Source organism: Dermacentor andersoni, unplaced genomic scaffold, assembly GCF_023375885.2.
Source record: "Dermacentor andersoni unplaced genomic scaffold, qqDerAnde1_hic_scaffold ctg00000042.1, whole genome shotgun sequence".
In the NCBI taxonomy this organism is placed as follows: Eukaryota; Metazoa; Arthropoda; class Arachnida; order Ixodida; family Ixodidae; genus Dermacentor; species Dermacentor andersoni.
The window spans coordinates 1,378,165-1,404,320 of NW_027314756.1; the positions used below are offsets into that span (position 1 = coordinate 1,378,165).

At 47.3% G+C, this 26,156-nt stretch overlaps 1 protein-coding gene across 2 annotated transcripts in view; it reads right to left on the reverse strand.

The window, feature by feature from the left end:
• LOC126516588 (uncharacterized) overlaps window positions 1-26,156 on the reverse strand; it is an 82,243-nt gene that overhangs the window by 15,669 nt on the left and 40,418 nt on the right. For both annotated transcript variants that reach the window (XM_055064029.2, XM_055064030.2), the window contains 6 exons: window positions 25,352-25,499; window positions 24,264-24,382; window positions 22,620-22,799; window positions 14,425-14,487; window positions 13,632-13,723; window positions 470-543 (listed from right to left, as the gene is read on the reverse strand). In XM_055064029.2, the coding sequence (XP_054920004.2) occupies window positions 470-543; window positions 13,632-13,723; window positions 14,425-14,487; window positions 22,620-22,799; window positions 24,264-24,382; window positions 25,352-25,499 (676 nt within the window). The remainder of the gene's footprint in view (window positions 1-469; window positions 544-13,631; window positions 13,724-14,424; window positions 14,488-22,619; window positions 22,800-24,263; window positions 24,383-25,351; window positions 25,500-26,156) is intronic.

The window sequence follows — 26,156 nt, forward strand, 5'->3', positions numbered from 1 at the left end:
GAGTATGGGAGCGGTTCCCCTGCATATCGAAATAAATGAGTCGTGAGAAGGCCATCGTTTATGTCCATGTTTCTGTGTACTTGTCACTTCGCGATACGTGGCTCCCTGTAATGTCAGTGAACAAGGCCATACGTCCCCTCCCGAGCCCAAAGGTCTGCTTTCATAACATCAGGCTCGTCACTATACGCCTCGTTTATCTTGCATGCTGCGTTCTTACCTGCATTAGTGACTCTCATCTCTGTCGCCATACGCGGATACAACACGTATTTATATATTTTTTTTCAAGGGACCCTCCCACCTCGACTGACAAGTCACTGCTTCAAATAAAAGTTTCATACACAGTACTACTGCATAGAAAAATCGTGCAGTGCAGCTTAGAAAACAAACCATCAACAGCGCACAGTTGCAAGTGAGAGTCTACGCGTGGTTCTAAACCGCAACACTAATTCCTGTAGCCCAGGCCCCATACCTTGGAGCGTTCCAGCGTCTTTCCTCCGAACTCGAACTCGAGCAGGACGTAGTGTTGGGTCTCTTGAAATAAGGCTGAAAAAGACCGCCGAAATAAGTACGGAAGCGGGAAACAAGCATACCAATATTTTGGCACGAATTTCGCAAGCAAGAAAAAAAAATAGACTCCGAAAATTCTGGTCACAGTTATGAGAACTGCGGCAGATCACTTGCCAGGTTAAGAATCCAAGTCATGAGACATGTAATTGTTTCTCTTTCACCGTGGCCGATGTGCAATGCATCGAATTGTTTCTAGTGCAACCGAACCACAGAACACTTAACCGAAAAATGGACGCACCCATAGACACCGACAGGGTGTTTCACTTAACTTTAGCAAAACTTTTAAAACATGCAAATGCTACGTATAGCTGGACCGAACCATGGTAATGTTTTCCGTCACTTGGATATACTCAGACTTTTTGCATTCCGCCTAGTGAAGTAATTTGTCCTAATGAATTTTTTAAATGTTACAATTAGATGAAAAGTGTCAATGAGAAAATTGCAGAGCGACACGAACTCCCGATACAGCTTTCTCTTCCTCAATACGTGCTACACAAGTTTTTCCGAACATGAAAGAAGCCCGTGAGTGCACGCAAAGTACCCCGATCAGCCAGTCGCGCGGCAATTCTTTTTGTGCATTTTCGTGCAATCCCGCATGTTTTAAGTAGACATTCTCATGCAAACGCCAGAAGTATCGCACAAGTTGTGTTTTCAAACACTTGTTTACGTGCTTTGTGCCATTATAGGAACCTTGTGCAGTTATTCTGTCATTTGATATCAGCGTTTCTGTTCATACATTTATTCGCAGGACACTGAATATAGAAAACACTGAGGCACTTTTGTTTCATACAACATTCATGGTAACTATAACTATTAAAGGTTCGCTGTCGTCAAGGACACGCAACAAACACCGGAAATACAACCAGCCTGCGCCAGCAGCCACAAATCAATTACTGGACTGCAATATAGGAAAAAACATTGGGAAGGCGGGAGATGGAAATTCAAGACGATGAGCAAAGCGAGAACAAGCTAAAAGCGGGAGCCAACATTTCGACAAGTGCACTTGTCTTTTTGAAGGGGACATCATTGGCACATTGTTCTTCTAAAGGGGAGAGGGGTAAATCGGGTGGGCGAGGCAGCGACCGAAGGTGTTAGCGGCGAGGGTGTAGAATGGAGATTGACACGCGGCCGTGTCCATAGCCCCCCTTCATTATCTGCTTCGCTGGAGATCAGTGGGCTATCGTCTCTCTGAAAGAGATGATAAAAGGAGCGGCAGAAAACGGTGCTCCATTCTATTCTGTTCTCTATTCCATTGAAATGAAACAAATATATAAAGGAAAAAAAGAAAGGCAGGAAAAAAAAAAACACACTAGGCAACCAAATGAAAATAACTGTGATGTTGTCTATAGCCTGAAATTTAGCGAATAGATTCTAAAGCTCCCTTTGAAACGTTTATGCCTATTGGTTGCAGTGTCTTCAACTTATGGATGAGGTATGATTCTCTATTTCGTTTCTCGTTGAGAACGGAAATTCCACTGTAAGTTGCCGGGTTTAAGTTCATCAAGGTAATGACCTGAAATTAAACTACATCTTACGGTCAGATTTCCGTTCTGAACGAGAAAGAAAATACAGAGAACCATACGTGCGCGTGTTTTAGCTCGCATCAGTGCTTTTTGCGTGTCGATCGCTATCCTGCGGTGCGATCACTCGCGATATTCCCTTGCGGTAACCGTATTAGGAAGACCTCTTGCTCTTCCTTGCACAATAAGAACAGACAATATCCGCAATTACGTAAACATTCTCAGAGCCATCAGCGCACCAATTAGCGTACCAAATTCATTGCCTTAGCGTCCACTGAGCTGCCTACTGAGCTGGCAACATCTATCCAGCCACTTCTAGCGCATTTGTGCGCAGAATTAGCCCTCATAGTGCTAGCCAGCGCCGCTCGGGGCGAAGCGGTGGCGCCTTGAATGCGAGCATGCCTTCGTCTCAGCAGCGCTACCGCCGTGCAAATGAACGTTAAACACCCAGTTTTATATCCCGATGCAGTGCCAAACTAAGCCCAGCAATGGCAATTAGCGCGCACTTTCGTGGGTCAGGCGTGCTCGGAGAATTGTGGGGCCTGTCTACGCATTTCAGAGGTCACAGCGACGCTGGCGTGCGAAGACGACGTTATGCGCATCGCAAAGCAAAGATTTTCTTTTTTTTTTATATATATAGATGAGATGGCGGTGTTCGCTGGGAGAGCCTGTCGCAGTATCACTAAATAGTCTCAGATCCGCAGTGAAGGCTGAAGTTTGTCAATTTCGCTACCAGCGGCCCAGCGAAGTACGCGCGGAAAGATGATGATGATGTGTTGTGTTTAGTGGCGCAAGGGCCAGGTTTGGCCAAAGAGCGCCATGACAAGTGTTAATGTTGATTTATTATGGAAGATGTGACTTGGCTGTAAAGTGGCCTAAAAATAGTCGCTGTAAACTGCGTAAAATCTATGTGCTATAAAATTATGGCGATGATTTATGAAGAAAACTATGACCATTAAAATCCATCGTAGGAGAATGATGCAAAATGGAAAATGTATAAGATAGTAAAATTACTTGGAGCACTGCTGCCTCGCCAGAGCCCTTGAAACACAAGGGCCTAGAGGCGCGTGCTACACGAAAGAGCTATCACAGCGGTATCCTCTGAAGAGAGGACCCGCTACGAACATGTGGGTCTAAGAACATGCAAGACAACATCTTTCAGGAAGCCCAGGACTGCGCTGGAGTCAAACAGCGGTTCTGGGCCGAGTAACATTACTGGATGAAGGGGGATGTGCTGGCGGTATGCTAAGGGAAAATGTTTCTTTCTTTCAGATTCGGCTGCCCGACACTCCAGAAGGACGTGGAGGACGGTCAGCCTCTCCCCGCATCTACCACAGGTTGGAGGCTCGTTTCCGGTGAGTAAAAAGTTATGTGTGCCAAAAGTGTGTCCTATTCTTAGACGACAGAATAGGACATCTGTCCGGCGTGATTTTGTTACGGAAGGCCAGAGTCCTAACTGTGGCTTTATTAGGTGGAGCTTATTATCTTTTTCCGCGTCCCACATGCGTTGCCAGTGGGCACGCAGCCGCCTTCGCAAGAGAGGCCTCAGATCTGTGACAGGCACCTCAGCGGTAGGGTTAACGGCTTGCGATGCTATAGACGTAGCCATCTCGTCCGCCAGAACGTTGCCCTCGATGCTCCTATGGCCAGGCACCCAGCATATAATGATATGCTGGTTAGATATGTACGCTTTACACAAGACGGAATATAGTTTATTAAGTACTGGATTTTTGTGTCTATAGGGTGACATCAAGGCCTTCACGACGCTTAGGGAGTCCGTATATATCGCTGATTTTTGAAGTTTCGATTTTATGCGATTTACAGAAGACAGTACTGCGTAGGCCTCGGCCGTAAAGATACTTGTTTCCGGATGCAGTACACCAGATTCTGAGAAGGATGGGCCGAAGGCAGCATAAGACACCCCGGCATTTGACTTCGAAGCGTCTGTGTAGAACTCTGCGCAGGAGTGCTTGTGCTGGAGTTCAAGAAAATGCATTCGGATTTCTATCTCTGGTGCGTGTTTTGTTACTTCTAAAAAGGATATGTCACATTCAATCAGCTGCCACTCCCAAGGTGGTAACACCTTGGTTGGATGCATTAGGCGAAGCTCGAGGAGTGGGACATGTATCTCATCACTAAGCTCCCTCACTCGAAGCGAGAAAGGCTTTCTTACAGAGGGGCGATTATGGAAAAGTGTAGTGCAGGTCATATCGTTAACAGTGTTGAAACATGGATGTTCATTATTGGAGTGCACTTTAAGGAAGTATGTGCAGCTGATGTAAGATCTTTGCAGATGGAGTGGCCACTGATTCGATTCTACATACAAGCTTTGAATGGGGCTAGTTCTGAATGCACCTGTGGCCAGACGGATACCCAGGTGGTGGATGGGATCCAGCATCTTTAGTGCACTCGGGGCGGCAGAGCTGTACACTATGGCGCCATAGTCTAACCGAGATTGAATAAGGCTCTTATAAATATTCATTATACATTTCCTGTCGCTACCCCATGTTGTGTGTGATAGCGTCTTTAGTAAGTTCATAGTTTTTAGACATTTAGTTTTGAGATATTTTATGTGCGAGATGAAAGTAAGCTTAGAGTCAAGTATTACACCTAGAAATTTCTGTTCTTTGTTGACAGGTATTTGTTGTCCACCCAGCTCCATGCACGGGTCTGGAACCAGGCCTCTCTTTCTTGTAAAGAGAACACATGAACTTTTGTGGGGGTTGACATTAAATCCATTTTCGTCTGCCCACTTTGATATCTTGTTCAAACTCTGCTGTACTTGTCTTTCGCACACTGCAAGGTTACATGATTTAAAACCTATTTGTATGTCATCTACGTACACGGAATAAAATATAGCTGGTGGTAATGAAGCGCGGAGTGCGTTCATTTTAACTATAAAGAGCGTGCAGCTGAGCACACCTTCCTGGGGTACACCAGTCTCCTGTATAAATGGACGTGATAGTGCATTCCCGACTTTCACGCGGAAGGTACGGTTGGACAGGTAACTTTCTATCAGTTTTAGCATATTGCCATGGATGCCCATTCTCGACAAGTCTCGCAAGATTCTGTACCGCCACGTTGTGTCGTACGCCTTCTCCATATCCAGAAATACTGATAGGAAAAACTGTTTGTGGACGAAAGCGTCGCGAATATATCCTTCAATACGTACAAGATGATCGGTTGTGGACCGCCCTTCTCTAAAGCCACACTGACAGGGATCTAGCACTTTCTTCAGTTCAAGGAAGTGAATTAGTCGTCGATTAATCATCTTTTCAAATACCTTACAAAGGCAGCTTGTGAGGGCTATCGGGCGGTAACTTGCCACTGAGGAAGGGTCTTTGCCTTGTTTCAAAACAGGCACAACAATGGCTTGTTTCCATGCGGTCGGAAGGTACCCCACAGCCCAAATAGTGTTAAAAAGTGCAAGTATTGTAACTTGCGTGTCACTGTGTACGTTTTTAATCATTTCATACATTATTCTGTCCGATCCTGGCGCAGAGCTCTTGCATGCGTTCAAGGCAGCTCTCAACTCTGCAATACTAAAAGGACGGTTGTATGGTTCATTCTGATGACATTTTCTGATTAGAGGCTTGCATTCTTCTGTTTGTGTTTGAGAAAGGATTGTGAATAGTTTGTTGAACTTGACACGTTCTCAAAATGCTCCCCAAGTGAGTCCGCCTGGTCTTGTAGTGTATCGCCCTGTGTGTTCACCAGGGGGAGTGAATGTGTTTGCCGCCCTCTAATCCTATTAACTCTGTTCCAGGCTTTGGCCTCATCCCTAAAAGAGTTAATACTCGATAAAAATTTGTGCCAGCTTTCTCTTCTGGCCTGTCGGCGGGTTCGCCTGCCTTGGGACTTTATTTTTTTAAAGTTCATCAGATTCTCTGCAGTGGGAGAAGCGCGTAGCAACCCCCACGCCTTGTTCTGATTCTTACGGGCGATCCTACATTCGCTGTTCCACCACGGTACACGTCGTTTGCATGCCAGACCACTCGCTTCGGATATGCATTTTGATGCGGCATCTATTATGACTGATGTAAGATACTCTACAGCAGCATCAATTTCTAGAGAAGACATGTCGGCCCATGAGATGTTAGTGAGAGTTCGAAATTTCTCCCAGTCGGCTGTGTCTATCTTCCTCCTAGGAGCTTGTGGAGGACATTCGTTTTCTTTAGATGTTCTTATCAGTATGGGGAAGTGGTCGCTCCCGTAAGGATTGTTCATAACTTCCCATTCGAGTTCAGGCAGTATACACGGGGAAACTAGGCTGAGGTCAATTGATGAAAATGTTCTGTTGGCGAGAGAATAATATGTGGGTGCCTTCTTATTCAGCAGGCATGCACCAGAAGAGAAGAGGAACTGTTCAACAAGACGACCTCGCGCATCTATACGAGAGTCGCCCCACAGGGAGCTGTGCGCATTGAAGTCGCCAAGAACAACATAGGGTTCTGGCAGTTCATCTATAAAGGACTGAAATTCATGTTTAGTTAATTTGTAATGTGGGGGTATATAAAGCGAGCAAATAGTGATGAGTTTGTTTAGCAGAACAACTCGCACCGCCACTGCTTCAAGGGGCGTTCGAAGCTGTAAAGGTTGACATGCTATACTTTTATGTGTGAGAATCGCAACACCACCCGATGATGCGATGGCATCATCGCGATCTTTACGAAACGTAACATACCTACGGAGAAAGTTTGCGTGTCTGGATTTTAAATGTGTTTCCTGTAAACACAGCACTTTTGGATTATGTTTGTGGATGAGTTCTTGCAAATCATCAAGGTTTGTAAGGAGACCTCTAATGTTCCATTGAATGATTTGTGTATCCGCCATTGGAATCTGAACCTGGCAACGTTTAACGTTAGAACGCTATCTAGTGAGGCGAGTCTAGCAGTGTTATTGGAGGAATTAGAGGGTAGTAAATGGAATATAATAGGGCTCAGTGAGGTTAGGAGGACAAAAGAAGCATATACAGTGCTAAAAAGCGGGCATGTACTGTGTTACCGGGGCTTAGCGGAGAGACGAGAACTAGGAGTCGGATTCCTGATTAATAAGGAAATAGCTGGTAACATACAGGAATTCTATAGCATTAACGAGAGGGTGGCATGTCTTGTTGTGAAACTTAATAAGAGGTACAAAATGAAGGTTGTACAGGTCTACGCTCCTACATCTAGTCATGATGACCAGGAAGTCGAAAGCTTTTATGAAGACGTAGAATCGGCGATGAGTAAAGTCAAAACAAAATACACTATACTGATGGGCGACTTCAATGCCAGGGTAGGCAAGAAGCAGGCTGGAGACAAGTCAGTGGGGGAATATGGCATAGGCTCTAGGAATAGCAGAGGAGAATTATTAGTAGAGTTTGCAGAACAGAATAATATGCGGATAATGAATACCTTTTTCCGCAAGCGGGTTAGCCGAAAGTGGACGTGGAGGAGCCCGAATGGTGAGACTAGAAATGAAATCGACTTCATACTCTGCGCGAACCCTGGCATCATTCAAGATGTAGACGTGCTCGGCAAAGTACGCTGCAGTGACCACAGGATGGTAAGAACTCGAATTAGCCTAGACTTGAGGAGGGAACGAAAGAAACTGGTACACAAGAAGCCAATCAATGAGTTAGCGGTAAGAGGGAAACTAGAGGAATTCCGGATCAAACTACAGAACAGGTATTCGGCTTTAACTCAGGAAGAGGACCTTAGTGTTGAAGCAATGAACGACAACCTCATGGGCATCATTAAGGAGTGCGCAATAGAAGTCGGTGGTAACGCCGTTAGACAGGAAACCAGTAAGCTATCGCAGGAGACGAAAGATCTGATCAAGAAACGCCAATGTATGAAAGCCTCTAATCCTACAGCTAGAATAGAACTGGCAGAACTTTCTAAGTTAATCAACAAACGTAAGACAGCGGACATCAGGAACTATAATATGGATAGAATTGAACAGGCTCTCAGGAACGGAGGAAGCCTAAAAACAGTGAAGAAGAAACTAGAAATAGGCAAGAATCAGATGTGTGCGTTAAGAGACAAAGCCGGCAATATCGTTACTAATATGGATGAGATAGTTCAAGTGGCTGAGGAGTTCTATAGAGATTTATACAGTACCAGTGGCACCCACGACGATAGTGGAAGAGAGAATAGCCTAGAGGAATTCGAAATCCCACAGGTAACGCCAGAAGAAGTAAAGAAAGCCTTAGGAGCTATGCAAAGGGGGAAGGCAGCTGGGGAGGATCAGGTAACAGAAGATTTGTTGAAGGATGGTGGTCAGATTGTTCTAGAGAAACTGGCCACCCTGTATACGCAATGCCTCATAACCTCGAGCGTACCGGAATCTTCGGAAAACGCTAACATAATCCTAATCCATAAGAAAGGGGACGCCAAAGACTTGAAAAATTATAGACCGATCAGCTTACTGTCCGTTGCCTACAAAGTATTTACTAAGGTAATCGCAAATAGAATCAGGAACACCTTAGACTTCTGTCAACCAAAGGACCAGGCAGGATTCCGTAAAGGCTACTCAACAATAGACCATATTCACACTATCAATCAAGTGATAGAGAAATGTGCAGAATATAACCAACCCTTATATATAGCTTTCATTGATTACGAGAAAGCGTTTGATTCAGTCGAAACCTCAGCAGTCATGGAGGCATTACGGAATCAGGGTGTAGATGAGCCATATGTAAAAATACTGGAAGATATCTATAGCGGCTCCACAGCCACCGTAGTCCTCCACAAAGAAAGCAACAAAATCCCTATAAAGAAAGGCGTCAGACAGGGAGATACGATATCTCCAATGCTATTCACAGCATGTTTACAGGAGGTATTCAGAGGCCTGGAGTGGGAAGAATCGGGGATAAAAGTTGATGGAGAATACCTTAGCAACTTGCGATTCGCTGATGATATTGCCTTGCTTAGTAACTCAGGAGACCAATTGCAATGCATGCTCACTGACCTGGAGAGGCAAAGCAGAAGGGTGGGTCTGAAAATTAATCTGCAGAAAACTAAAGTACTGTTTAACAGTCCCGGAAGAGAACAGCAGTTTACGATAGGTAGCGAAACACTGGAAGTGGTAAGGGAATACATCTACTTAGGGCAGGTAGTGACCACGGATCCGGATCATGAGACTGAAATAACCAGAAGAATAAGAATGGGTTGGGGTGCGTTTGGCAGGCATTCTCAAATCATGAACAGTAGGTTGCCACTATCCCTCAAAAGGAAAGTGTACAACAGCTGTGTGTTACCAGTACTCACATATGGGGCAGAAACCTGGAGGCTTACGAAAAGGGTTCTGCTGAAATTGAGGACGACGCAACGAGCTATGGAAAGAAGAATGATGGGTGTAACGCTAAGGGATAAGAAAAGAGCAGATTGGGTGAGGCAACAAACGCGGGTAAACGACATCTTAGTTGAAATCAAGAAAAAGAAATGGGCATGGGCCGGACATGTAATGAGGAGGGAAGATAACCGATGGTCACTAAGAGCTACGGACTGGATTCCAAGGGAAGGGAAGCGTAGCAGGGGGCGGCAGAAAGTTAGGTGGGCAGATGACATTAAGACGTTTGCAGGGACAACATGGCCACAATTAGTACATGACCGGGGTAGTTGGAGAAGTATGGGAAAGGCCTTTGCCCTGCAGTGGGCGTAACTAGGCTGATGATGATGATGATGATGATGATGACTTAAAATAAATTGGTGCTGTGTTTACGGAAACGGACGGGATGCCTTAGATTACAGCACCCTTTCGCGGCCCTGTAATAGGGGTTTTGTTCTTTCTGGAGCGTTCGAGGGAGCCTCGCCGCTCCTTAGGCGCTTGGTGCGCCTTGAGGATGGGTGTAGTGTCCATTGCCTCTTGTGAGGCGCCGGACACGTGCTCTTGCGAGCGGGAAGTTTTCAGAGGGAGTCCCGCCTTGGAGGGCAAGACCCCTGCGCCCACCAGCCCGGAGGTCGATGGGGCTCCCAGAGGGATTTGGCTACGCCGGTCGTTGCCAGCGCAGGAAGGAACCTCGGAAGTTGAGGCAGCCTCGGCTGCGCCCTCCTTCGGGGTCGATGGTTCCTTCTCCTCGGTTGACGGAGCAGCGCTAGCTGCAACCGTCGCGGGGGCAGATGGCGTGACTGTCGACTCACTGCTTGTGGGTCGGACAGCCGTCGGAGGCCGTTGTGACGCTGCCCCCTGACGCGCCACTTCGGCAAAGCTTTTCTTTGGCAGGTATGCAACCCGCCTGCGTGCCTCCTTAAATGAGATATTTTCTTTCACTTTGGTCGTAACGATTTCTTTTTCTTTCTTCCAGGATGGGCACGACCGCGAGTACGCGGCGTGCTCCCCATCAGTTTACACAGTGTAGAGAGTTCTTACATTCTTCAGTTGCGTGTTCAAGGGCACTGCATTTCGCACATGTTTGGCGGCCTCGGCAGCTCTGCGAGCTGTGGCCAAAACGTTGGCATTTGAAACATCTCAAGGGATTTGGCACATACGGTCTTACACGGAGCTTGATGTACCCGGCCTCGCTTGATTCGGGCAGGACACTTGAATTGAAAGTGAGAATTAGGTGCTTGGTCGCAATTTCTTTACCCTCGCGCCTTATCTTGATTCTTTTGACATTTATGACATTTTGTTCACTGAAGCCCTCCAAGAGTTCAGCCTCAGTGAGCTCCAGCAAATCATCGTCCGAGACAACGCCGCGGGTGGTATTCATCGTGCTGTGCGGGGTTACTACTACTTGGGTCTCCCCAAATGATACTAGTTTTGGCAGTTTCTCAAAAGAAGAGGTCACCGCTAGCCATCCTCGACGCCTTATAACCAGGGCCAAAAACTTCGGTAAGGGTCTTAGATACAAGGAAGGGGGAGATTGTTCGGACTTGTTTAGCTGGTTTTTCTGTGTGGATCACATGAAAACGAGGAAAATTGTGGACTTGGCGTCCGAAAAACTGAAATACTTCTTCGGTGCGCCCTCGTTTCTGAGGGCGATCAGGTAGCTTAGGAAATGTGTTTTCCATAGGTACAGTTGGGTTTTCGGCCGCGATGCCGACCACCCACCATGGAGCCCAACAGGGGGACGTGACAGAAGTTCCTGCTGGAGAAACTCTGCCAACGCCAGCCGTACATCGCTGCTATAACCAAATACAGCATAACCAAGGCTGGCTAGCTACACAAGGTTAACCCTTGCCGCCGGAAAAACTAGGAAGTGAGGAGAAATGATGAGAAGACAGGAAAGATGAAAAAGGCGAGAGAGAAAGACGAAGGTTGGAGAGGAGGACAGGAAAAGGCGACTGCCGATTTCCCCCGGGTGGGTCAGTCCGGGGGTGCCGTCTACGTGAAGCAGAGGCCAAAGAGGTGTGTTGCCTCCATCGGGGGGCCTTAAAGGTCCAAACACCCGGCATCGGCTCAACCCCCAGGATCCCCCTTTCCCCGGACACGGCTAAGCCGCGCACGGCTACACGCGGGAGGGTCCAACCCTCGTGTGCTCGGGTCCGTGGTGTCGCAACACACCAAACGTCTGCTGACGCAGACGCCCCTGCGGGGACGCGCGGAAAGAATCCGAAATAAAAAGTCATTTGTATAGCGTGCACTAAAAATGTCATTAAAAAGGCATATTTTGGGGGAACCGCCTGCTCGAGCTTTTTTCTTTCTTGCTCGTGATTTCGTCCTGCGATATAAATTTAAGTTAACTTACATCTACAATTCCACAAGCCGTAAAAGAAAACTGAGGGCGCAGAAGTTTTTCCGCTTTCCTCGTATATTCTCTCAAAACAGGAATGTCAAACTGCGTTTTAAATTTAGTCAAAATTTATATCTTCATTAAATTAAGACCATGATGGGTTCGCTGTAAACGCACAATAACAGATAATTAGGCTTAGACCTCCCTTCCACCCCCCCACCCCAAAAAAAAAAATACACACAACCTGAGGAAGAGTGTGCAGTGAGGAGACTCAACAATGCCTGTTTGGTACACAACACGAGAGGTGCAAGAAAGCAATAAATCACCTGCATTGTGCTGGAGCCCTTTCAAGCTTTGTGGTATACGAGCAAAGGAATTTTTTTTCTCAAAATGCCAATGTAGCGTTTTTGGTATCTTCGGCACACCTTTCTACGATATATACTACTCGCCAGATTACAGTGAAACATTTACAGTAACACTGTAGTGCTAACAGTCAACATTTATTAACAACATTCTCAATAAATCATATTGGCGCAAAAAAAGATCTAGTAGTTTTCTGATATATACCGACAAGTTTAGACATTCTTCCTCGCAGGCTGCTAATACAATAAGCATTTAGGTTCTATTTGAGAACTGTTACATATCAAATATACCTGCCAAATCAAATGGTCATCCGGCGATTCGTTTCCGAGAAAGGGTACACTGAAAGTAGAAACTATCTAGAATGTAGCACATAAATACAGAAACTATTGGAGGTGCTATGGCGGAAGAACTACTGTACTTTAGGCTCTTTCAGCACACAATATTTTGAATTGGCACACGCAATAGTTTTTTATGACAACGCTGGAACCAAGTCGACCCATTGACCTATCCTCCGTTAAGGCATTTGCATAATGTGGGTACGGGCTGTGAGCGCGAACAGATTTTCCACCAAGTGTTCTTGACGCCACAAAATTTGCCTCTAGCAGACTACTGCAACTTTGCTGCCACCGATGAGGCTCGTGGAACAGTAAGCATCGCGCGCAAACTTCGGATGAAAATTATTATACTATAACGTTGCTTGCAAAAAACACTAAAAAAGAAAGGCGCTCGCTGTTTTGGGGAGGCGACAACCAAACCATCCTACATTCGTAAGAAAACAATGTTCGCGTGTTAATATGAGCACTACAGATGCAGTAAATGTTTTGTTTCCTCCGGCGTGCGCGAGTGCCATTTGCGCATTTCATGCGGAATACCGATATTGCCGTGCAATGAGCGCAGCAAATGCGCATCAGGTCACGGAGGAAACGGTCGTCACAATGAAATGCTTGTTGTAGAATACGTTAAATGGAGACAAATGGTAGGTAATAAGAGGGACAGATCGCTCCGAAATAACGGGTATTCCTTAGTTACGAGTGAGACGAATCATTGAGTGAGTGCCGACCCAGATGCTCCCGTGACTGTCCTAGCTTACACGCGAACGCACCCGTGCGTGCTTACTGCGGGTGTGTTACCTCCTGCAAACTCTTGCGCTGCCTCGTATTGGTAAGCCGAGCATGGATTGGCTTGAAGACGACGCATATCAAATGTCAAGGTATCAGTTCAGCAGGAAAAAAGAAATCAAATTATCGGGTTTCACGTGCGAAAACCACTTTCCGATTATGAGGCACGCCGTAGTGGACGACTCCGGAAATTTTGACCACCTGGGGTTCTTTAACGTGCACCTAAATCTAAGTACACGGGCGTTTTCGCATTTCGCCTCCGTCGAAATGCGGCCGCCGTGGTGGCCGGGATTCGATCCCGCGACCACGTGCTCAGCAGCCCAACACCATAGCCACTGAGCAACCAGGGCGGGTAGTTCAGCACGAAGAACGGAATAAAAAGGCAGTAGCGTATAGTTCACTTGCCGGGGTCGCTGTTCTCGGAGCAGAACTGGTTGTCGTAGTCGTTCCAGCTCTTCATCAGGACGGGGTGGTAAGTTCCTTGGACACAATAAATTCTGCAACAGAGGACGACCCCATAACGGCGGTGCTATATCAGGGAGTGCAGAGGCGCAAAAAAAAAAAGAAAAAAAAAAGACGCGGCAGATCGTTTCGCTTGTCATAAGCCCGCCGCGTAACTTGAATGCGACGCCTCCCACCCAGTCTGCGGAAGCCTGGACGGGCCGATGAAACGGTTCTGTTCCAAATATATTCCTTTCCGCGCTTCGTCAGTGGTCGGAGGGACGCTCTGCCATTAGTGACGTCCTCACAATCGGCTGTTTGGGATCGGTAGATTATAAGGAACGTAACGAAGCGAAAGGGACTTTCACGCTATGCCGGACACGAGTCTTGTCATGCAGAATACACACTTTGCGGCGCCGTAAAGAAGCGATGGGGAATTGTTCAGCTCCGGCAATAGACGCGACACCGCCAACAAAAGCTCTCGTTATGACGGAAAAACAAATCGCTTCGCCAATTTATCTGTGGAACTGAACGCGAACGTGGGGCCGTATATTGTAAAACAGAACAAATACCTTCTTCGCATTCATTCCCTATGGTCCGTTCTGCCGAGTGGCCGATCTGAGCGCTAACGGAGGTGGTATATACCTTAGCGCGAGCCGACGACGAACGGGGGAAAAATGAAGTTTACAAACGGCCCCCCACAGCCTGGAGATTTGTGCTTACACAAATTTCTCGACGGATCCGCCCGTATACTCACCTCTTCAGCTCGATAAAGTTTGCTGACTGGTTGGTCTCGTTAAACCGCAGGTTGCTTAGCTCCCTGGAAAATAAATAAATTAATAATAATAATAATAAGAAGAAGAATACTAAGAATAATAATAAGAAGAAGAATTTTTACTGCCACTAAAATCGGCAAGAAAAACATTTGGTTATTCTACTTAAAACAACGGAAATTGAAGTAAATATTACGCTACAAAAATGTTCTGGAAGTTAATTTGACCATAGCTCCTTTAATAATTCTTTTAGCGGGCTTTTCGAAGACGCGTTAAAGATATCATCTGGTAACTTGTTCAAGATGTCGGATGTCCGGCACATTAACAGCGTCTGGCCGCACCATACCTTCTGGCTGAATGATAAACTACATAACGGACGTGTTTTCGAAGTTCCCTTGTGGCGGCGTTTTTTTTTTTTTTTTGAATGCCGAATTTCAAGAATGTTTGACGCCAGCTTTTTCGATAAGAAATGATTGAAAATTCGGTAGACCAAGTTCACGGAAGATATTTGCAGCTTTTACTATTAGGGAATTGTAGGCAACATTTTTAAGAATTTTTTTTTTATAATCCTGTCTATCCTGCATCTCCAACTATCCGAACAAAAGCCGAAGCCTAATGCCGTACCTCAACACACTATAGCCCAGTACATGTGCAATAACATTTTTTACAAGCAAAGGTGCAAACCGTTTGGTATTAAACAACAGCCAAGCGACTGACATCAGTTTAGAATAAATAAGTGATAAGTGATGTTTCCAAGATAAGTTACTATCTAAAGATATTCCAAAATATTTCACACAATCCACGTATGGAATAGGCGCACATTTACAAGACACAGTTCGACTCATGTAATTAGAGATGCATGATTACAGGTTTTTTTTTTTTTTGGTGGAGAGCGAAAACAAACAAGTTGCGTTTTTTGGACATTAACAACAGTTCCATTGTTAGTCAAACAAATCATTCCATTGTACACGTCATTTTGCAACATTGCAGTGGAAATTTTGTAAGAAAGATGTTTCGCCAGTAACAGTGTCGTCAGCATACTGGAACACCGAACATTTGGAAATTGCTAAAGGAAAGCCATTAACGAAGATGTTGAACAACAATAGCGATAAAGTGGAGCCTTGATGAACTGCAGCTTTAAGCGATAGCTTAGAACTAAAAATAACAGATCATCGGTAGCGATGATCTGTTGAAACTTGAAATCTATTGCTCAAGTAATTTTCGAGGATGTTGTAGAAAGGCCCGCGAAATCCCCCAAAATACAGCTTACTTAACAAGATTTGGTCTTGTTAAGATCTTGTGATCTTAACACTGAGCTCCACTGCCGCAGTTTCATCAAGCTCTACAAGAAACAGTGAAAGGCTGCATGAGGGTGGTCGATAAATAATAATAATAATAATATAAAGGGAGAAAGGCAGCGTTAATTGGGTGCTTGCCCGTAGATAATTAAAAACGAAGTGTTGACCAAATGCGACAAGCGTGAGGCACCTAAGCGGCGGTCACTGGTAAAGTAAGTGAAGATTCCAGGCGCTTTTTAGACTCAGAAAATACATGGCGATGTTTGTTAACTTATTCTAGCGACAGCTTCGTTCAGCTACCTCGTCTACTTTGGATGGCTGGACAGTGGGCGGCGATCTGGCACGGCGCGTGGGATTCCCTTTAAAAAAAAAACATGACAGCGACGAGCAGAGGAAGAGAGCAAAGTGCAGAGGGAGAACGCGCAGTGCGCCGAAGGAAGAAGAGAGTGAGGAGGACGCGCGCAAGGGCTGCGAGCGCCCATCCACAACAGACTCCGCAACAGTCGAGCGCTGCCGATTGACGCAGAGCCATTGCAACCAAGATGCGGTGATGTACTACGGATACTGGAGGCTGCTACGAAGTGTCAAGACGATTCATAGACAATTTATTCACATGCGCCATTGCTGTGAATTATGGCATGCCCATTGCAAGAACGATCACTTTTATCTCGAATCATCCGTTACTTAATAAATGGAGAAATAGGTTTTCAAGAATTGTGCAGATCCCACTCACGGTAGTAACCGATGTAAGCAAGGCGTTCTGCGCTGTTTGCGTTCATTGACGATATTTGGCGGTGATGTTGACGTCCTACGACAGTCGTGATGTGATGTGAAATGTAACCGTGCGTGCACCGCTTGAGTTCATCTACGTAGCAGACGTGTTTGCTCGAGGCATTGTTACGCGACATTATTCGTAGCCTGCGAGAAAATGAGCACTGTCATTCTGCGATGCCCCCGCTCACACGGGCGCATCGCACCTTGACTGAAGCGCTGATTTGCTGCACAGCCGCTTGTGTGTTGACTGTTGACGCTGCGGTGTTTTAGTGCAGCTTCGCGTCAGCAGGCTCACATCCTTTGGGACTGTAGTATAAATCCATGAGAAGCCAGCGAGAAGACGACGATCCCGCCGCAGCTAGAGGCTGCAACGAGGAGCTATGACCAAGATACGCAACTCAAGGCCGTCCAGCAGGTCTCGGCAGCTCTAGAGAGGCAGCGACCTCGCGAAACCGAGGAGAAGGGGGGCAGCACCCCGAGGAAGGGGGCGGCGGCCCTGTCGGATCCGCGGAAGTAGCGAGGAACCAAGACCTCGAGGAGCACAATGCACGAGACTGACGTAGTGGCCGCGTCGCGGTAAAAGCTTGTCCTCCCTGCGTGGAGGGAGCCTAACCGACTCTGCAGGCATTTTCACTAAAGTTGTTCTCTCTCTCTCTCTCTCTCTCTCGCGTCTGCACGCCCTGCGTCAGTTGTCCGAATGTACAAACATGCAAGGCGTTTATTTTTCAGAAATGGCGGCAGATACGTCCGTATGATACCTTGAATTAAATTTCTCACCGTTTGTCCGCAACTGTTGCCATGTCTAGCAGTAGCGTTCCTTTTAATGACGACACCCGAAACAAAGCATACTTTCGGACGGCGCCTTTCCCTTCTCCCGCGAGCATCCCATGCAAGCTGCCGCGAGCATCCCATGCAAGCTGCCGCGAGCATCCCATGCAAGCTGCCGCGAGCAAAGAGTGGCTATTATTCATCGGTTCATTGGGGCGTTGGCTTTACACATTCTCTGTCTGATCTTTTCACCGTACTATCTCCCCTCTGGGCTGTTGCATACGAGCACAAATGTAAGCGCTGCAGCTTCTGCAATGCTTTTACCGGGGGCTAACGGGTGAATAAATATAACGGGCGATGGCCAGGGAGTTTCAGTGAGCAGTGTGACAAGGACCAGAGAACTCCAGAGGGCATTAGGGTGCCCCAGTAAACCCAGTTAAGAAAAATCGGCAGTCATGATGGTTAATGATAATCAGGGCGGCGAGCATAGGATACAGGAGGTTACGCTGGAAGGAGCGGATAAGTACAAATATCTTGGCGCGTGGATAAACAATGGGGATGAGTACCTAAATGAACATTAAAAAATATGTAACGACTAAGGATAGCAGGAATGCAGCTATTATGAGAAATAGGTACGAAGTGGTGAGAGAGATTTGGAGATGGGTGATGGTTCCTGGTCTGACTTTCGGCAATGCGGTCCTGGGCATGAGATCACAGGTTCGAGCAAAGTTAAGAATCATCGGTTAAGAAAAAGGTTAAAGAAACAGAGGGGTCTTTGATACATAGGGATGCAGACGAAATCAGCACTAGGAACACACAGAACTTTCCAGCAGGAAATTGCCTAATAATATATCTGCGATATCTAGGGGAAGCTCTTTGTTGTTTGAAGCCAGGACGGGAGTTTTGCGGACTAAGACGTACCGAGTCCCATAACTAGGGATAGGCACGTTATGCGGTGCGTGGGGATAGGAGGAGGAAACGGCTGAACACCCGATACTTTTCTGTAAAGGGCTTCGCCGTACAGTTCAAAGCAACGGGGCTGATTTTTCTCGAAGCAATGGCGTTTAGAGACAGTGGAGGCAAAATACACTAAACGGGTGGAAATAACCAAACAGAGGTTATCTGAATGGTGGCTAAAATAAAGGCAAGAGTGAAATTTCACTTTCCTCTAAGTACAAATGATATCACTGGTCACGGCTAGGTGGCGTGAGCCGCCGCCGGATTTAGAGTGTTCAACCTTATCCATCCATCCACCCATCCATCCATCCAACGCTCTAACGTGCACCCGATGCACGATCCACTGGCGTTTTTGCATTTCGCCCCATCGAAATGCGGCTGTAGCGAGCAGGGTTTGATCCCGCGACCTCGTGCTTAGCAGAGTAACGATGCATGTACGCATGCATGTACGTATGCATGCATGTATTAGCCTAAACCATAACCGGAACCCTAAATAAATGCCTCAAGCAACCACGGGTGGCGAAAACAAACTGAGCCCATCACCACGGCGTCTCTCGGGGACCAACGCGCAGCCTGGAGCTGCTTAGCACCGGGATCATAAAATATAGCACAGACATGTGAACGTAGTACGGGCCGGTTGGTCGGTTATGGTTCTCATTAAAGGCAGTGCTAGCCTGGAAGTCCGGACGCCCGTTCGTCTCTTCGCTGCGCAGGAATCTGCCACCACATGTCCGAGTTCAGTGCCGCGTAGGTATGCGAGCAGAATGCGCGAGATCGCCGAAGGGCCGAAGACAGTCTGCGAGAAAGTTATCTCTTCCAGACATGTTCTGAACGCGCTCTTGTTTGCATGCTGCCAAATAGAGCCTCCTTCCTTTCGATTGAAGCGCCGGCGTGGTCAAACGAGGTGTCCCGAATGTGCCTACCGGCTAAGAAGCCTCGTACGCAAAAAAAGGGTGAAATTCACTAGGGAAATTTAGTAATATGCAACCTAAAGTTGCAAGGTGATTTTGTCGCCCAGGCTTCTACAAAGTACGCAAGCAAAAAAGTATACAAAAGAAAAAAAGAGGAAAAAGCAACGCAGAAGGCGTAGACAGGAGTTTGACTCTTTGGGTACGCAAGGACGCTTGGGGGACGGTATTTCTTAAAACTAGCATCTTTATTGGCGGGTCTGCGAATACTGCCCTGTTCTCCCGTTCAGCAAACCTGCCATTGGCAATATTCATCTGACGCAACATCATCGAATGAAGACTATGGAGAGTTGCAAGACGGGGGAGGGCGGACAACAGCCTAACGCGATATGTACGCTGATAAATCGGAGTGGCGAAGTAGAGAGAAAGGAGTTTCAAAACAGACATTATGTGGGAATTGCTTCAGGGGCTTTCAACTTCCGCGTCGAAAATTCTCGCATTGCTTTCAACGGTCCCCGCAAACTCGCGAACTGCAATTTCTTCAAATTTTTTTTCAATTAAATGTAATACTCCTACATGCGCGCGTTTATATATGGCCAAACTAAATAAATAATCCTGGTTTGAATCAGTTCACATGGCCCTTCATTTGTAAGCGCTATTTGCCATTGGCCGGCCTCCACCGCTAACATTTTACGTCCAACATCACGATTGCCTCGCAGCTTCTGTACGATTGGCTTTAGCGCAAAAAATAATAAAAAAAAAGAAAAACACATTGTAGCGGGTCCTGATGTGAGCGCATCATTTTGCTTGCTTATACAAGTTGAAACAGCCTGCGATACTGTAATAGTGTGCATAGCCATCAGAACACTTGCAACAAAGTGCAGTGCGCGCATTAGCCCAGTTTCTCGTAGAATCTGGAATATCTAAAAGTTACTCAATTATATTATTGTAACTGATTACGACGCTGTATTTCTCGAAGTCATTCATTTCCTTAAAATTTTCATGTATACGAAGTCTGTTAGAAAAGTATCCGACCTTTTTTTTTTCGAACACCTGATGGACATGAAACAAGCGCGCTTGCATCAGCTACCTTGAACCTTCGTGCGCATGCCCGAATTTTTCCCCGCCTGCCGATAGCGTCAGTCGCTGGGACGCAGCGTTTGAGGGAGGTAGTGCGCAGTCCTCTCGTCGGTTTTTTTATTGCAAGGAAAATGGCGGAGCGACTGGATCGGCGCTACTGCATCAAATTTTGCTAGAAACTGGGCGACAGCCAAGTGGAAACCACTCGGGAGATTCAGACGGCGTTCGGTGACGGTGCTAAGAGCAGCACACAGATTAAGGAAGTGGTACAACCGGTTTAAAGAGGGCCGCACATCGGTGGAGAGCGAGCCACGCTCCGGTCGGCCATCACCAGGTCATGGCCGAAGTGAACGCTGTGGTGATGCAGGACCGTCGTGAGACTACCAGACAAATTGCGGAAGAGGTGGGCATCAGCACTTTTTCTGCACATTCCATTATGGCCGATGATTAGGCCATGAAGAGAGTTGGGGCGAAATTCGTGCCGAAGCTGCTCACGGTTGAGCAAAAGCAACTTCGTGTTGAAGTCTCGCAGGACATGCCGGATTCCACAAACAGTGACCCCGACTTCATGAACACCATAATCACTGGTGACGTGTCTTGGGTGTATACGGGTACGACCCGGAAACCAAATCCAAGTCGTCACCGTTAAAGCATTCCACGTCACCAAGACCAAAGAAGGCCCGCGAAGTACGCAGAAACGTCGAAGTGATGCTGACTGCTTTCTTTGACACCCTCGGTGTGGTATACACCGCGAGTACGCACCACAGGGTCAAACAATCACGAAAGAGTACTACAGGGATGTCCTCCGTCGCCTGTATACGTGATACTGTGCGGCGCAAGAGACCGGAGTTGTGGTCAACAGGAAACAGGCGCATCCATCACGACAATGATTCTGCACATTCCTCGCACTTGATTCAGACTTTTTTGGCAAAAAACCAGACTCCTGCAGTTCAAAGGCTCCTTACTGGCCTGATATGGCTCCCTGCGACTTCTGGCTGTTTCCCAAAAGCAAGAGGCCATTGAACGGAGCGCAATTTCAGACAAGAGAGGACATTATGGCTGCAACAACAGCTGAGCTAAACTCCAATCCGAAAGAGGCCTTCTCGGAATGTTTCCAACAATGGCAGCACCGCTGGGAGAAGTGTGTGGATTCCCAAGGAGACTACTTTGAGGGTGATTAGGTTTCCAACGCTCCAGCTATGCCAGTTTTTTTTGTTTTTTTTTTGTCTTCGACCAAAGGGCGGATACTTTTCTAACAGACCTCGTATACGTGTTTCCCGTATTCGCTGATATTATCGTGTTAATGTGATGGTTCTGTGCGTGTTTGCGTTGCGTTTTCCACCAATGAGCGCGGCCGTGCGTACGTCAGAATGAACATCTAGAACGCTTGCGAACTGCTCAGAGAATTGTTCTTGATGCGTGTATGAACTTTATTCTTCGTACGTCACTTTTTTTTTTTTTTTTGAGCTAGTCTACGAACTAAGAGGCGTAACCGGAGCCATCTAAGAGGTACCAACATCTCCCTGCATACAGTTTTTAAGAAAGCAGTGTTCCTTACATTTTACTTATTAAACAACGAAGCGGCCAGATCAATAGAATAAACAACCAAATACGTGACGTGCTCCTTGCCACTCCGCCGTCAAGCTGCTACGACGTAGTACGTGTTCGTGCCACATACTGCAACCTGGGCCCTTATTCACAAAGCGCTTTGTAAGCTAAACTGATTTTTCAGAGCACGCTAAAGCCAATCGTGATTCAGAAATACTATAGCGAAGGCCGACGGCCATTAGAAAGAAAATATTCTTACAAAATAAAAAAAGGAATTTCAGAATAAGCGGCCTACGTTTTGCTGACGACGCGTTTTACCCTTTCGGATATTTTAGCCATTGAGCCGCCAATCATTATGCGTTATTCATTTTGCATCTCGTAGGTTTCTGTAATAGCCTTGGGCCGATTTCTAAGGATGAAACCAGATAGGAGATGTGCGCCGTCAAACTTTCTGGAAACGTGTCATATTGTTCCACTTTTCTTTTTTTTAACACGACCTCGTTTAATGCATTGAAGCACAAAAGTAACTGGTCAGTCACTGAGGAACAATTATCTCAAAACTGGTCTCATCCCGCGAAGTCGTTCCAAAGGGTATACGTCATGGGAACTGACCGGCTACAATTCGCAAATCGCAATTTGCGCCGCATTGTAATGTAATTAGAAAAAGTAATTAATATTGCATAATTCGACTATGCTTTTCGATGTCTCGCCCAAGCAATGTCCCGTCTCTCCAGTATTCCAGCTCAAGGGCGAGAATCGTACCATCTTCCAGAGGCAATAGCTAAAAAAAAAAAAGGAAAATCGTAAGGTCTATAGAAAAACAAACGGGCGCGGTCGCCGCCGAACCTGGTCATGACGCATTCGAGGATGACGCTGCTCAGCGACATGGGCAGCTCGCCGTCCTCGTTGCGGCCGCCGCCCACGGGGATCACCTTGACGGCGCTCTCGTCGCCGCTGGGCCTCTGGATGCGGTAGACGTCCGCCGTGCAGCCTTCGCCCAGCTTCAGACACCGGCGGCAGTCGTCGCTGCACGGCACAGACGGAGGAGAGGGTGCTGAGCGCGGGTCCTTACTCGGGGGGAGGGGGGGGGGGGCGAAAAGACGCACTTCCTGAGGAATGTTTTTTTGAGATGGCAACTCCGCCGTTCGGGCAGACGATCCCGCACGTATACACTCGACGCCACTGATTTTGGGAAGAAACTCGAACGTCTTGGCACGTTTTATGGGAGATCGTAACACCGCCGCACTAAAACGAGGTCAACATTTCAGCTAGAAACAACGAGCTTTTTTTTTATTTTCGCTACAGCAGCCGAGCATTTAGAATATAGCGGAGCAATAGCGTTTAAAGTTGGGAGCGGACTACCCACATTGCGCGACTCGCTTTCGGAGCTCGAGTCGGGGCAAGTTCTGGCTTCCAACGGCGAGAAGCTGGGGATGCAGACACCGGCGAATTCTCGAAAAAAAAAAAAAGCCCTCCTTGGAAGAGGCGTTGCACCCGGATCACGGACACATTTGTTAATCGAGTGGACAGTCGCGCACAGCGTAACCGAATGAACTCGGGCGAACAAGCGGAGAGTCCCGTGGAAATACGCCCACACAAGAGGAGCGACTTGTCGAAACAATGGCCGAAAACACGAGGGATACTTATTTTTTTTTATGTAACTATTTACTGCTCTAAAGATATGCAGTATTTTCGCGAGTCGGTATTTTGATTTCTGCCGGTGTTCACCACATTATCACTACTATCAGATTATCGCTCGGCGCAAGAAACGCGCAAACAGTACATATATCCGAATTTGCTTGAACGCTGTCGCCAATTCCATTGAAAAGGATGTGCGCGTCCGATCATCAGATTACGCGAGCCACGAATAGCGTATACACATTTCTCGAATGTCGGCGACCACCAACGACTACTCTGAGATGTGTATCGACGCGCGGTGAGACACGTATGAATGCCGGACGCACTCGACCACTTGATCCGTGAGAACGGACCGGACGAACCGACGACTGTTCTCGCCATTATCGCCAGGTTTCGTATTATCTGCAAATGACGGACACTTTCGTGGGAAACGAACTGCCCCAAATAGAGCCCGCTTTAAGCGGTGCCTCATGCGAGCCTATGAAATGACCTATACTAACGCCACCTAGATAGCACAAGGCCTGTTCACTCCCATCCATGACGTCATGCAACTGGCCCGACTGCGATAGAATGTAACGGGTATGCTCTCGAGTAAGCCGCAGTCATTTTGACGTCACTGCTGACGTCACGCCAGCCTTGGCAATGGAAATTTCGGGCCAGAAGCACGGGACGTCATGAATCGGAGTGCTATCTAGGTATAGTGTTGCCTATATAGGGCGCTTCCCTTGGCTGTTCCCTTTCACTCAGGCCCGTGGGCAGATAGACGCGTGGATGGAATAGGGAACGCTCGCACTGAGGCGGCGGGAAGTACGGGGGAACTGAGGAAGTGTACCCTCCGCGTGAACAACTCACGTGAGCCGCAGCGCCACCTCGAACGTCACCGGCGCCTCCTGTTGGCAGTGCTTGAGCAGCTGCTGGAGCAGAGTGGCGGGCCCCGAGTCGTAGTCGCCTGCGGCGGCCGCCTGTTCACGCTGCGTCGCGAAAAACAAATATATATATCGCACTTTGAGAGGCATATCTGCGATGAAAAAAAAAAAGCTTTATGATAAAAAAACGGCCAAAAGAAAAGTTCCTTCGAGCAAGAAAAAGAGTTAGCGCGTCGCCAAAATCTAATACTTGTGTTTTGAAAAGCGCTGCACAAACCGTCTGTTCACACCTTCGACGTAAAGGTAATTCATGAGGAAGTTGTTTATTAAGCATTACTAATTAATCTAATAACGAGAACGCGAGGGATACTGGAAGCTCCTCTAGGATGTTGCCGACGACTATACAGAGGGCTTCATCAGCCCATAAGGCTTCGCCTAAAAGGTAACTTTTTTTTTTTGGGGGGGGGGGGGGGGGGAGATGAACTGCATTAGCTGTGACGCTCGGTACCTGACCGGCTTCGTCCGCAACAGCTGTCTCCCCCACCCCATAGGTCATTTTGCTGTTTACAAAGAGCCTGGAAATATTGCGGTTTTACCTAAAGAATTTGCCAGCTGACACGGAAGCGAACGTTGAGTCGCTGACTCGCTGTAGTGCGCCAGAACACAGGCCAACACATTTTCGACACTTTTCCTCTGCCACTAATCACAGGTTTACAAATCAATTTTGTTGCAAGTTACATGGGAAATTAAACGTTTTACATTTGAGGCTTGTGCCACATTACTTCTATCCGAACACGTAATAATATCCCGTACATTGATCCAACTTGAAAACGCGCTTTACGAGCATTGTACACTGCTAGGACCCGGATGTCTCCTGTGGCATGCAAGCCCACTGCTGCTACCGCGTTCGCAATTGCGTCTGTACTCCAACAACCCCACTGTTGACCGCCGTTCAGGCGTCAGCAGATGCAACAACCAACTGCTACTACAACAAAGCACTGTCCGTTCACTGGCGCGGGCAGGTTGCGCTCGGAGCACGTGCACAGGTGCGCACAGGCGTGCACATCGACGTACCTGTTCGCGCAGCGGGTCTTGCGGAGCTTGGGAAGCGCGAGAACGACTTCGCGCGCCGAAGCTGGCGATGGCCGACAATGGCGACAGCGCGTCGGACAGCAGGACTCGCTCGCGGTTGGAGCCGACGCCAAAGCGCATCACGATGCTCCTGCATAGATTCAACAAAGTGAGCGCTCGATGTTGCTTCTTTCGACGAGCCCTCTGCGCCCATTGACTCACCGCCAGCGCAGTTTTATATGTTTGTATTTAGGCACGCCGTGGTGAACCACCAGGGGTTATGTTAACGTGCACCCAATGTATGGTGCACGGGTGTTTTAGCAATGCGCTTCCATAGAAAGGCGGCCGCCGATGCCGGGATTCGATATCGCAAACAGCTCGACACCATAGCCACTAAGCAACCACGGCGGGTGTTAGCCCAAAGTACATGGCGGTAAGACTTAATGCGATAACAAAATCAATTATGGCTTTTTTAATGGAAGCCGCAGATGGTCGAGCCCAGTGTGATGCGTTTGTTGTGGAATAACCCACATGCTAATAAAAGACATACACGTCAGGCGCAAGACACCTGTGGCATGACCATAATCTGATATGAGAGCGTAGAGCGCAAGAGCTGAAGCTATATGCACTGATAGAAGGCAAGAAGCAAACGTGATAACATTCAGGTAGAGAAATGTACGGAAGGAGAAAAAGGGGGGCAAAGTAACTGGCTAGGAACATATACAAGAATATGAATCGTTACGTCTGCCTTCGTGGCTGTTTCACACCCTATTTTCCTGCCTTCTCAACCCCTCTCCCTCAGATTGTG